The sequence below is a fragment of the Brassica oleracea genome, chromosome C1 (genome assembly GCF_000695525.1).
Source record: "Brassica oleracea var. oleracea cultivar TO1000 chromosome C1, BOL, whole genome shotgun sequence".
NCBI classification, from domain to species: domain Eukaryota; kingdom Viridiplantae; phylum Streptophyta; class Magnoliopsida; order Brassicales; family Brassicaceae; genus Brassica; species Brassica oleracea.
Genome location: NC_027748.1, coordinates 37,913,120 through 37,926,239, shown reverse-complemented (window position 1 = coordinate 37,926,239; position 13,120 = coordinate 37,913,120). Strand labels below are relative to the sequence as shown.

General features: G+C 34.9%; 1 protein-coding gene, 1 long non-coding RNA gene and 1 pseudogene across 3 annotated transcripts; 1 reads left to right on the top strand and 2 right to left on the bottom strand.

Annotated features, from left to right (window-relative positions):
* Nucleotides 1-1,984: 1,984 nt before the first annotated feature.
* LOC106304158 lies at nucleotides 1,985-5,033 on the top strand (annotated as a pseudogene).
* A 508-nt stretch (nucleotides 5,034-5,541) lies between these two features.
* LOC106304169 (squamosa promoter-binding-like protein 5) lies at nucleotides 5,542-6,652 on the bottom strand. Its single transcript, XM_013740569.1, has 2 exons — nucleotides 6,241-6,652; nucleotides 5,542-6,145 (listed from the first exon to the last, which is right to left on the bottom strand). The coding sequence occupies exons 1-2, from the start codon at nucleotides 6,558-6,560 to the stop codon at nucleotides 5,935-5,937; spliced, it is 531 nt and encodes a 176-aa protein (XP_013596023.1). The 5' UTR covers nucleotides 6,561-6,652; the 3' UTR covers nucleotides 5,542-5,934.
* A 2,679-nt stretch (nucleotides 6,653-9,331) lies between these two features.
* Nucleotides 9,332-11,868, bottom strand: LOC106344749. Of its 2 annotated transcripts, none has more exons than XR_001270191.1 (4): nucleotides 11,484-11,868; nucleotides 10,876-11,185; nucleotides 10,220-10,329; nucleotides 9,332-10,060 (listed from the first exon to the last, which is right to left on the bottom strand). It is a non-coding gene; the product is annotated as an uncharacterized LOC106344749 (long non-coding RNA). The 2 variants fall into 2 exon arrangements; XR_001270190.1 differs by having other exon boundaries at nucleotides 10,220-10,337; nucleotides 11,484-11,866.
* Nucleotides 11,869-13,120: the final 1,252 nt, after the last annotated feature.

Genomic DNA, 13,120 nt, shown 5'->3' with positions numbered 1-13,120 from the left:
ATTGGAGTATTCTAAAGACGTGGGTTTCATAGGAGCTGTATAATATGATAATTATTACGTGTATTTTTTTACTGATCAAACTTATAAGAAAGAAGGTTAGCAAGGAAATATAACATAGGATGATGGTATTCTCGGAAAAAGCAAACAACTGAATCTGTTTTTCTAGTGAAAACTATAGAAAAAATATTGTCCTTTGGCCTTTGAGAATCATGAACAAGTAACATACATATAATTACAAAATGTTATTACTCGACTTATTAGACAGTAAACAGTATATTACCTAATAGCGTAAGAGAAGTGCGTAAAAAAAGGAAGAAAAATGAGCATATATAAAACGAAGAGAAAGAAGTTGTATAGAAAATATACTCACGATTCTTCCAGGTCGATAACTTTAATGCCAACTTCTTTAGTGCCAACTTCTTTATTAGGCCGTGTCTGAATAGAAGCAGATAAAGCATGTGTTTTGGAGCTAAACAAGATCATTTATATATTTAAGGGGCTAAATAAAACATAAACTTTTCATAGTTCTACTTGTAATGACCTCAAGATGCCTAGTCTAAAGACCTCAAGATGCCTAATCTAGGTGTTGGGTTCGATTCTTTAAACTGCAACTATAAACACTTTCTCTGATTTTTAAACAAAAAGGCCAAATATTTTTTTTGCTTGTGAACCGAAATTTTTCAGACTCGGCCCTGGTCCTTGTCAAACCTGATAAGCAGCAGCAACTCAGCATATAAATAAGATAGCCTTTTATTTCATAAATTAATACTGATGTTAAATATAGACCCCCAACTCTTGATTCTTGCATGAATAATTGAAACCATTCAGACAGAACTGACCCAGAAACATGGTTTATATCATAACAACACCAACAGTTTATCCACTCCAAACCATATGATTAGGGGTGGGCACGGATTGGATATCAGATTTTTGGAGATATTCGTGATCCGATCAGTTTTGTCCGAATAATCAATTATCTGATTCGATTCGATCTGCAACCATCCGGATATCCGATTTTTTTTTAGATTTTTGAACGAATATCCAATTCGATATGTAAAAATAAATAAAAATAAAAAATAAATAAAAATCTCAAAATAATAGAAAATAATAGAAAATAATAGAAAATCTACAAAAAAGTATTTATTTTTGAAATTTCTAACAACTAATATAATAAATTTAGTAAATAAAAAATTGTAAAACTTATATAAAATATAACATATATATATAATTCTTTAAATATATGTGTATATATATGTATATATATGCGTATAACGGATCGGATCAGATATTCGTTCATAAAAATATTAGTATTTGTGATTTGCTTCGCTTCTTACGGATATTGCATTCTAGTATTTGTTTTGCTCCGTAGAGTTACATATATCCAGATTTTTTGGTTCGAATCGAAACGAATAACAAATCGAATCAAAATTCACGAATATTTTGCCTAGCCCTACATATGATTACCTTCTCTCAGAAAATCAATAATAATTAATTATGAAATCATTTGTCAAAAATAAAATATTACTCAATTATATTAATCTGCGGTTAATAATGAAGTTCCATATAAGGCGAAGTAAATTGATTTATCACGAGGATATTCACATATCTTTGACTTTCTTGGCCTAAGAGATGATCAAAAAATTTTCATGCAAAACTTTAACCTTTGTGTTCAATTGGTTACTTGCCAATTTTTATAATTATATATTTATTTATTGTTAACTATACCAACCCCAAGAAATTTGTATCCTGTTGCTGGATTGTCAAGATTTTACTAACAAAGTAGTCAGAACTAAAATAACACAATATCATGTTGTTTTAGCTTTTGGCAATCAGATATATATTAACCTAAATTAAATTAAGAACAATTTTAAATAAAAATCTAGATTAGAACATAAAAGAGTCCATTGCCTGAAGCTTGAGCAAAAGCAGGAGAGAAGAACAAAAAGGCCAAAGCGAGAGAAGAGACACATACATGTTTATATAGATGGTGGGCTCGGAACATCATCATCAAAACCACCACTAGAAGCAGCAGCAAAAGAGTAAAGAAGCTCTGGGGATGGTTGCTCTCCACGAGGCCCTAAGAACCATTTGTCCCAACACCGAGTGGACTTACTCTGTCTTCTGGTCCATCCGTCCACGTCCGTACGTATTCTCTCTAGCTTTTTCTCTTCACTCTCTCTCAAACGATGCCGTTTTGCTCTTCAGGAGAGTTCGAGGCGGTGGCAACAGTTGCAAGGTCGGCGATGATAATGGAAGCTTGTAAGTTACACTATAATTTTATATACATATAGTCAGTGGTCAAGACTTTAGTTTAGTTTTTTTGAACCATTGTATAGGTCAACATTTTGCCCTTTAATTTGGTTTATCTTATTAAATCGCCGGAAACTCACTCGCAAACCTAATTTCCGACAAGAAACAAGAAAGTATACTTGAACAGTTAATTTATGTTTATGTTTATTACATCATACATGTACTATATATACATACCAAGGATGATCTTGCCCAATAACAATATTATTCTTTTTACAAATGAAACACATGATTTATATGCTATGTGTTGACATATTGATGTGCGGCGGGGGCTGCAAGATGTTGATGTGGGAAGATGGTTACTTCAGAGGAAGAGGAGGATCAGGAGATTGCTATGGAGAGATAGAAAGAGTAGATCCCGTACGCAAATCTTTCAGAAAAATGTCGAATCAGTTATATAATTATGGAGAAGGGTGGGTACTTGGTAGGTCTTACTTCTTTATTATCTTTTTGGTTGTGTGAATGTACATAGAAATGTCAACTAGGGCCGAAGCCTACATCCCGAACCCATTTATCTCTAAAAATTATCGGACTTAGACTTAGTTTTATAAGCCCAAAAAAAAATTGGGTCTTTCGGGGTAAGCCCGTTTGAGTTTTGGGTATTTTGGGCCTAAGCCCGTTTGGGCTAGGTCCAGCCCGAAAACCCGAAATTTTATATTTTAGCTTAAATATTATCGTTCTTGCAGTCAAAACCATTATTAGTATTGACATGTTATTTTAATATGTATAACCAAACTCTAATAAAACAAATATAAAAGTTGTTAATGTACTTGCTTCATTATTACAAGTATCACATTTTAAATTTTGCAAATGTACATTTTTCTTTTATGTACAACATTTTTTTTTCAAAATACAAAGTATGAAACATTTGACCATGTTTATCATAATTTTTGTTCTTTTATATAATTAGTTTTAATTTATATTTGATTATTTAAATCTTATTAAATTTGATTTGTTTATAATATGTTTTTAAATCATACGAAAAATGTAAAACATTTTTGATAAAGAAGAAAAGTTTAAACTCACTTTATATTTTAAAATAAAAAATTGAACCTATTTTTTTTAATGAAAACTCACATGTATTAAAACGATAGAAATGACAATGATAATTTATTTTTCGAAAAGTCCAAAAAAGCCCGAAAAGCCATATAACCCTATAAAAGCTGAGCCGGGCTTTGAATTCTAGGCCCAAAATATTTCTAGGCCAGCCGGCCGGGCCCAATTATTTACGGGCTTAGCGGGTTTGGACCGGCCGGGCCGGACCAGCCCGAATTGGCACCCCTAAATGTACGCAACACTTGGCACATGCATCTACCCAAAAATAGAAACTATTTATTTTCCTTCCTTATGGTTCGAATCATATATTTGGCTAACAGGTTAATGGGGAAGGTTGCTTCTGACAAATGCCATAAATGGGTTTTCATGGAACAAAATGAATCTGAATCCAATGCCTCTAGTTACTGGCAAAGCTCCTTCTATGCTGTAAGTTCTTACAAATAAAATCAAAAGACAAATGTTTTTTTCTTAGTAACATTTATGTAAATTTGTAACCCGACCAAGATCTATCTCTAAAACAATGGAGATTCCTACAGAGTGGAATGATCAGTTCGAATCTGGAATTCAGGTATGATAGAGAGAGTGAACGTTTCCAAATCATATAGAAACGTTATTGAGTTCTTGGTTTCTTGTTTCTCAAGTCAGCTCTTTGATGTTTCTGATCACACATAAAGACCATAGCTGTCGTTCAAGCTGGACATGGTCTTTTACAACTTGGTTCTTGCAAGATTGAAAGTATTTTCAGTACATTCGAAGTTCTTACTTGAGAGTTATCGTTTATATTCTCTAAAACAACCGGTTTTACTTAGATACCTGAAGATCTTCACTTTGTACTTCGGATGAGGCACACCTTTGAATCACTAGGTTACCAGTCAGGCTTCTACCTCTCTCAGCTCTTCTCCTCAAACCAAAGCATTTCTTCTTCAAATACATCCCTCATGGTCCCCAACCACCCCGTTCTTCCTCCACAGACTCAACCATTGCTGGAATGGCACAAGCCAACGACCAATGATGGCTCAATCCTCATTGCCTACCCACCACACTCACATGCCTTTCCCTGTAATGCCAAATTCAAACAAAGAACAAGACTCCGACGTGAAATGGCCCACCGGACTATCTTTCTTCAATGCGTTGACTAACAATGTCAATGCCAAGCTTCTGTTTGATTCGGAGGGTTTAGGTGACAAACCAGAGCATCAGAGCCAGGAACATAGAAACAACTCTGAGAGTCAAGCTAATTCGAGTGAGTTCTTGAGCCTTGATAGTCGCCACAGAAACATGAGTTTCTTGGAGTGATGACTCTAGTAAGGAACTTAGTTTTTTTCTTGACCGCTTTAAATGTTTTCCTCTTGCATAAGTACGTGTTTGTTTTTAAAATTATAACAAAATTGCATCTTTTTAAAAATTATATGATTCCAAATAACCAAATTTTGTTTTCAAGATATTTCTATACTATATATCTCTCTCTAAGCAACGATAGCAAGTTCAATTTATAATTTACCCACGATATCCTGATAAGTATGTTATTATAAAATATACTGGTTTTTGTAATCTAAGAGGTTGTTTAGATGATACACTTTGTTTAGATAATACACTTTGGTTAAAAGCAAAAGCTACAATGGCTTTATGCGCGACCATATAAAATGAACCTACATATATTAACTATCTATCAGACAACTAACACAAGATAAACATTTTTAATCGCAGATTAATAATATCCGATATATGATTTGAGAGACTTAACAAGAACCTGCTGTGACTGCGATATTGATCAACTGCCAGAAGCTGGTGGTTGCTAATGTTGGAGACTCTCGAGCTGTTATTTGCAAAGATGGTGTTGCCAAACAACTCTCAAATTATCACGGGCCCAACATGGAGAAAGGTGTAATCGAGAGAGGCGGTTTCGTGGAGATGTTACTCGAGTGGATGGCCAACTGGCTGTGGCAAGGGCATTTGGTTATACGAGTTTGGAGATGCATTTAAGTCAAGAACCATATGTTACTGTTAATACCATATGATGTAGACTTTTGTTTAATTTTAGCAAGTGATGGACTTTGGAAGGTTTTAGTTCTATCATAATCTACTCTTAACAAGTCGTTTTTTTCAACATTTACACCCAAAAAAAAAAAAAATCCCTCCTATGGTTGTTGATTATTTAAAATCTTATAGGTCATGTCGAACCAAGAGGCCGTTGACTCGATAAAGGGAACAAAAGATGCAAAGTCTGCCGCAATGCACCTCGCAGAAGCTCAGATGATATCTCAGTGGTCATCGTTAAGTTTCAGTAAGCTTGGATCAATTTGAGACTCAAGAGTAAAAACATATCATAATCATTATTAAACATAAGTAGACGTAAGAGTATGCAAAGCTCTTATTACATTTTGTGGATAGCCATCCTTCATATGACAGCATAAAGGGTACTAGACTTTTGTAGTTATATATTGGTGTAGGATTCATTTTTCTTGACATAGTTAGATGCCATTATTTGGATAACAAGATAATGTAGATATAGACCATAAGTAGATGACAGAAGAGAGAGAGCTGGTGTGTTGATATTGTTTATTTGATCTATGGTCGTTTGAATGATGTGTTGGCCATAGGAAGTTTCATGTCTACGTTGTTTCTTTCTTGAGTCTGGATCAGTTGACCCCTAAACCCTCTCCGGCCTGACCTTTCGCCGAAACTGTCACCAGAAACTTTCCTTCTCCTCTCATTGTGTCCAGCTAGGCGCATCCGGCAACTTCTTTTAGCTTCATCAAACTCTGGTAGCTCATGAAACCTGGTCAAACCCAACCCAAGCCCAAAGTATCAAATCGAAACACAAACTTCTTCCTAATAAACTTTAGAAAGTAATATTGAAGGGAAGAATGGTACCTGCTGCATTGTTGACAAAAACGTTGCTTGGCGCCTGAAACAGTTGCAGCAGATGCCTTTGCATGAACTTCACAGACTTTGTGTCTGCGGTAATACTGCTTGGCTTCAGTTAAATTAGCAGTGCACCTATGGACCTGGCATAGCCGCGGTGGAACAAGGTCTGTGTTAGTATCCCTAGCTCTCTCCGTCACTCTCTTCCTTTTGTCTTCATCTCCTGCATCCTCCTCTTCCCCATCCATGCTATTCTCCCATTCTTGTTCAGCAAGGTTGGAGATTATAGCCTTGTCTTTCACGTAACTCCAGCGTTGTGATTTCTCCATTTCTGGTTAAGCTTTTAAGTTGTAGCCTTGAGAAGATGGTGGTGGAACTATGGTTAAGACTAAGCAATGTTGATGATGGATGGGGTTGGGGTTTGGAGTGAATGTGTTGTGTTCTGAAGTGTTTAAAAAGGGGAAGAAAAGTCGGGAGATGGACGGTGGACCACTGTGTCCTTGTATACTTTTCTGGAATATAAAGGTTCTCAAGATAGAGTTTTTACCGGAATATAAAAACCTGACTTTTAACTTTTAACTAAAAAAGCTAAGAGTCGGCTCTTAAATAAGAGTTTAAGAGACGGTTCTTAGTTTTTTTAGTTAAAAGTTAAGAAACGTGTTTTTATATTCCGATAAAAACTTCACCTTAAGAACCTTCCAATAATCATGCTCTAAGTACTTGATTACGTGATGTGGTCATCTATTGTTTTAGACTTTGGACCCATCTAGACAAGGCATTCCAGGTTAGCTTAGGATTAGAGGGAATGTTATTATGTTGAGTTTAAAATTCTATGTCTTTTTATTATATGCTTGTTTTGTATTTGGTTTTAACTTGCCTTGTTTGTGGTATTTGATGTTGGCAGCATGAATATTGTCTGTTCTGGACCATGGCATATGAATGAACACGTTTAGAAGATGCTTGCAAACACTTTTTTTTTCTTTCGGGCGTAAGCATTTACCTATAAAAGATTATATTTTGTGGGAATTCAAAATTACATATTAAAAAAATGGAAAATAAACAATTGAGGTCGCTTTAGATGGAGGGTCAACACTTGTTGGATAGAGAGTTCGTGATGTTTTAAGGTTTAAAATTTAGCTACTCAAAAGATATTTTCTTTTGAGTAGTTTTTTTTTTTTTTTTCCGCTCGAGGGAATAAACCCAATACGGCGAACCTTGGTTCGAACTCCGCTGGCCACACGGATATGGGCTATTGCTTTCGGCTCATTTGAATGTCCAGGAGAGAGTCTATCCGTGGACTGTACCTCCAACCGGGGGTTAGGTCTGTGTCTTTAATAGCTTTTCTTTTAAAAAAAAAAAGATATTTTCTGTTTGTTTTAAATTTGATTTGTTTTGCTTTGATAGGAGAAGAAGAGACTCCTCGGCATATTACATTGATCATTAGTCTTTACGATCACTGAAACAAGTAAACAATCTTTCAGTTTGGACCAGCTAAAGAATCATAACCTGAAACAAGCATGAGCGTTTCTCTCTCTAAGATGCAATCATCACCACTTCTGTTTACTCTTCTACTCTTTTTATTTTCCAACTATATGGACATGTTTCTTTGTGGAAATAAAAATTGATACATTACAGCAGTGTACCTAAGAGAAATAGGTAGAAGTAGTGTGTAGTGAAAGAGACTGCACTTGTTTGTACACAAAGGGGCATAAAAGGTTTCACATGCCAAACTGTACTCATGTCTTGAATTTATCATCAATGACTTTAAGCTTTTCAGAGTTTGCAGAGCTGCACTTGTTTGTACACAAAGATGTTGTCTTTTTTTTTTTTTCACATCTCCCTTTTATTCTCTCCTTCATCTCCAGTTTTTGGCCCTGCTTAAAATAAATAAAATGTTTTAGCACACCAAAAAGAATGTGTTTATAGGTGAACATATGACTTTTGGCTTTGGTTTTGTAAGCTGTTGTGTGAGCGACACAGCGAGAAGAGATTCTTTTAAAATCTTTGTGAAGAACAAAGTGAAAAAGGGTAGAATATTATGATAAGTTAATGCTCGTCTCTGTCTGGTCGGTACCAGTTTCAAAGTCTTTGCCCTACAAAAAAAGATAGTACCTAAAATCGAATCTAGATGCTATTATATTAATCTAGGAAGTGGAGAATAATGTATAGTCAAAGAGTCATACTTCCTTCTCAGTCATGGCGAATGTCTCTAGTGTCGCATTTTTGTCACTTTCAACGTTAGAAAACAAAAGGCGAGTAAATATCAGAGATGCCTCACTTCGTTTTCGGCTCCACTTGTCTCCTACATAGCAAAGAGAATTAGTTCTGTTTATTTGTCGCAGATGCCAGAAGATAGATATGATCCAGCTGTTTTCAGACCCAAACTGATGCAGCACACGAAGAGTCTCCGTCACTTATGGATCGCATGGGCTAATATTATTATGGGCTTTGTTATCCTTACGTATGTGGCTAACAGCTGATAAGCGACGGGTGGGGGTGTTTTACGCGTGTGGGAAAAAAATGTCATATACTCCCAAGCCTTCCAATCTCCGTACTATGTTTGACATACGGAGTCAAGTTCGTGACCCGCATATACATGAACAATTAAAATATGATTTGATTAAAAATATTTGGAACAAGTTTGGTAATGATGGAGATGTTTCATTATTGTATGTTTACATTTAGTCATTCAATAAATAAAATTTTTAAATTTAAATGTTTTACAAATTTATTAATTTTTTTTTCTAAAGATTCCATAACGGATAACACCATTAAAGCAACATTTGTGATTAGAGTCCTTAACTATTCAAAAAAAATTAATTAATTATCTAATGTTAAGGACTCCAGTAGTGGTGGGTAACACCATTTGGAGGTGCTCTTGAATGTTGTTTAGTTATTTATCGTGAAGCTTGTGTTCAGATTAGGGTTTTCATTATATTTCTTATTTAAAGCTTTGCTAGCCTATGTTGTTGTGAGCTTTTGACGGTTAATAAAAATACTGAGAAATAGTTATTTCTTTTACCTTGTTTTCGGGTAGAGCTTCGACTATCAAACACTTCAGATATTTATCAGTTGACATACGCTATCGTATCTTTGTTTGCATGCATGCACCTCAGATTCTTATTATCCTTTCACTAATAAATATACAGAGCAGATTATGTGTTTATGTTTGTATATATTACATGCGATTTTTGAAGATATGTACAAAAGCAAACTCCGCTTGTATACTCTGTAATGCAGCCGTGGAAACTCGGGATCATGTCTATTTTCAATGCCCATATACTCAGGTGAAGTTTGGAAAGGCCTAACTGAGAAGCTCCTTGCTATTTTTCACTCAAGGGAGAATGGGCTACAAATACAATTCTGCAATTACTGGTCGACAATCATCAAGACATGGTTCAGCTCTTCCTCATTCAATATACTTTTCAGATTACGGTATATTCGATTTGGCGAGAACGTAACTGACGGCGGCATGGTGAGGATCATCAGATGGTGACTCATTTGCAAGGCTATATTGACAAGTGTTCAGAAATATTTACAATTGTAGTGTCATCCATCGTTGCAAATGCTCCGCTTGTATACTCTGTCGTTGTCGTTGTCGTTGTCGTCATCGTCCCCCACTATTGCTTCGCTGATGTTTTGACCCGTTTCCTTTCGCCGCTTTCCAGGCGCCATCCATCGCATTCTTCATGTTATCTCCGGCGTTCAAGGCTGCATCCGTCGCTTTCTTCACTCCTTCTTTTGCCTTGTCTGGCACGTAACTGTTTGTAGACCTATCGTCGTTTGTAATGTTCGTTGAACCTTGCTCGTTGTGACGGTCTCTCATGCTCTATAAATAATTAATCTCCAACTGATTAGCTTAAACACAAATTGAAGATATAACGAGAAAGAAAAAATGAAACCTTCTTAGATAACATTATTTTACAAGTATAACTATTAATCATAAAAATTCAAAATGTTAACTAAAATGAAATATTAATGGACATACCTCAATTTGCCTAAAAGCAGTGAATAAGCGGGTGGTAGCTTGTCGGAGGACATAACCGGAGACATCTCCGCCATAAGTTTTTGAAATGGTCACCGTCGCTACTCTCTTCACTGAAAACCTAATCGACATAGTTACTTTTCTTGTTATTTTTTTTGGTGTACTTGATATATTTGCTTTCCCACATTATCTCAGCTGCTTATGGAGTACGTAGCGAAGATCCAAAGCTTGCGGAAGTCAGTGAAACGGTGGATGGCCCGGCTGGGCCAACCACACGTGGAAAGTTTACGACACGTTTACTATTTGATGTGTAGCGTTTCGACACGTCCTCAAAATGGTATCTACTAAGAACATCATTATCCTAGAAACTCCTTAAGGATCTCTTAATTAATTTTTAATACTATTTAAGTTGTAAATTTGGTTAAGAGACTTAGTTAAGAACTTTCAACTTTTATGTCCTCCATTTCAAGTCTCTTGTTTAAAGGTTTTAAAAAAAAAAATTATTAAACATTTTTTATAGAAATTTTTTTTATTAAATAAAACATAGTCTGCCTGGTAAATATATATAATCCATAACAGAGTAATGAAGCAAAACAAAAGAGTTTACATTCCTAGGTGATCAAACTCATGAAGTGTTTTGGGTTTTGAGAATGTCTTACGGTTCGAGTTATGGCACCAAAGATTCCATCAAAGAATGCAGGCCAGCCACAACCTGCTTTAAACTTTGTGGTTGATTTGTAAAGAGGCGTTTTGCAACCTGCGCAGCCGTAGATTCCTTATCTGCAAATTATGATAAGCAAAAACTCAAAGCAGAGAGAAAGAGGCTACTTCTTCAACTAGAGGACAAGTATTTTGAGTCACTCTGCTTTCTTTTGGTGGCTGCACCAAATTAAGCTTCAACGCTTACAAGCTCATACTCGACGAGGGAAAGATTGTTGGTCACTATCTTGCCTTCTTTCATCAAATCCACTGATCAATCATAACAAACAATCAGACCATCAACACAAATGTGATCAGACAAAAGCCATCGAAATCGAAACAGCTTAACAAGTTGAATTACTGCGATAAAGATAAAGTCTTTAACCCACAAACATCAATTAAAACGAAAAGTATGATTCTTAAAACATCAAAATCGGCACAAGAGCGATGATCGAAGCTAATCAGATTAAAAAATGTAATCTTTTGACTACTGAGATTCATGGAATCTCCGATCGAGCAGATAAAATTCACGATAAGACAATTTGAATCGAAACAAAAGAGAACTCACTTTTTACGTTTTCGTTCGGGCAGAAGAGACGACTCACTCACGATTATAGGGCGAGGAGAATCGAATCAGACGATGGTCTAAGGAGTAGTTGCGTGATTACTCACATCACGAGAAAAGCAATCATCAGAAAAAAAAAAAAAAAAAAAAAAACAAAACAAAACTTGAGGAAGAAAAGAGAAGAGAGAACCTACGCTTTGTAGTTGTTGCAGAGAGAAGAGGACAAAGGTATAAGAAACTTCTCCTATTTAGGAGAAACAAGAACCCTCTCTTGTTTTAATGACTATTTTTCTTGTTCTTTTTAATCCTAATTATGCTAAGAGATTCAATAAAAACCTGAGATAACGATGCTCTAAAGAGATGACTAAAACCAAGCTTGTCCATGTTTTTTTTTTTTTAAGCTTGTCCATGTTATTAGGCCGTTCAAAATGTTTCCAATTGAAACTAGTTGGGTTATTAGAGGTCAGGCCCACCTTGGGAAGAAAATCTGGCAAATGAACCAGGTTCCTCGTGCCAATGCATTGACTAAATGAAGCTTTCCACACTCTTTACACAGGGTGGCTACTAAGGAAGACATTGACGATGGAATGAAACACAGCACGAACCATCCGATGGGTCCTCTGGAGTTAGCTGACTTGATCGAAGAGGTAAATGTTTATTCTTTGTTCCTTTTGTTTCTTGGTAGATATGAAATATGATGAAAATCATCACATGATAACTTATATATAAGTTTGATTTTACTAGTCAAATAGCTAAAGACAATCCCTGTTGACAAAACAAAATAGCAAAAGACAAATCATTATTATTTTTTTTTTTCAAAAGACAAATCATTTGCACACTACTATTAGTTCATTTACTATCTTAATCCAAACTTCAATCTTCTAAAAGATTTGACATAGGGAGCTAAAAGGGAATAGTCAATTACTACTCATTCCTTAAAAAATATACTATTTATGAAAAATTTAAGCTGCGTTTGATTTCTTGTCATTTTTTTAATTTTAAGAAAGTATAGAAGAAAAACATTTCTTATCAAAATTGATATGAAACAAAATGAATAAATATTCATTTTCATTTTTTTTATTTTGTTCCTATTTATTTATATTTATATTTTAATGGTCACCGGTTAGAGCCTTAATAATACAATGCTCTTGAAATTGTAATTCTGATATTTTTTTCCTTTTATTATAATTTTTTGTGTAATTTTAAATTGTAGGTTGGTTTTTAACCTTTTTTATATATATAACTGGCGAGCATCTTATTATCTTGGGTTTTTGCCAAAACTAACCCACAACTTGATTTTAATCCCAAACATATACCCAAACTTGAATCAAATGCAAAACTAACCTAAAAGCCTAGTGAAATTACAGCTCAACCCCTTGTGACCAAACAAAAAAATAGAAGCCATTTTTACGAATATAGCCCCAGTAAATCGTCTGAGTCGTCTGAGATGTTGGAAGTCGTCTGGACGACTGAAGTTTAAGTCGTCTGGTACCAGTTTATTTTAAAAATAATTTATAAATCTTGTAAAAAAATATTTTGATGCGTGAAAAATAAAAATCAAGTAATTATAAACAGTTTTAAGTGATATAAATTAAGATATGATAAAATTGATTTGTTTTGAAGATAGATGAGTGGAAGTA

What these genes read in the sequence shown, in the direction of transcription:
- LOC106304169 (XM_013740569.1), bottom strand. Translation starts at nt 6,560, where the DNA reads ATGGAGAAATCACAACGCTGGAGTTACGTGAAAGACAAGGCTATAATC. An exon ending in TTTTGTCAACAATGCAGCAG is followed by an intron (nt 6,146 to 6,240) that starts GTACCATTCTTC and finishes GGGTTTGACCAG; the next exon opens with GTTTCATGAGCTACCAGAGT.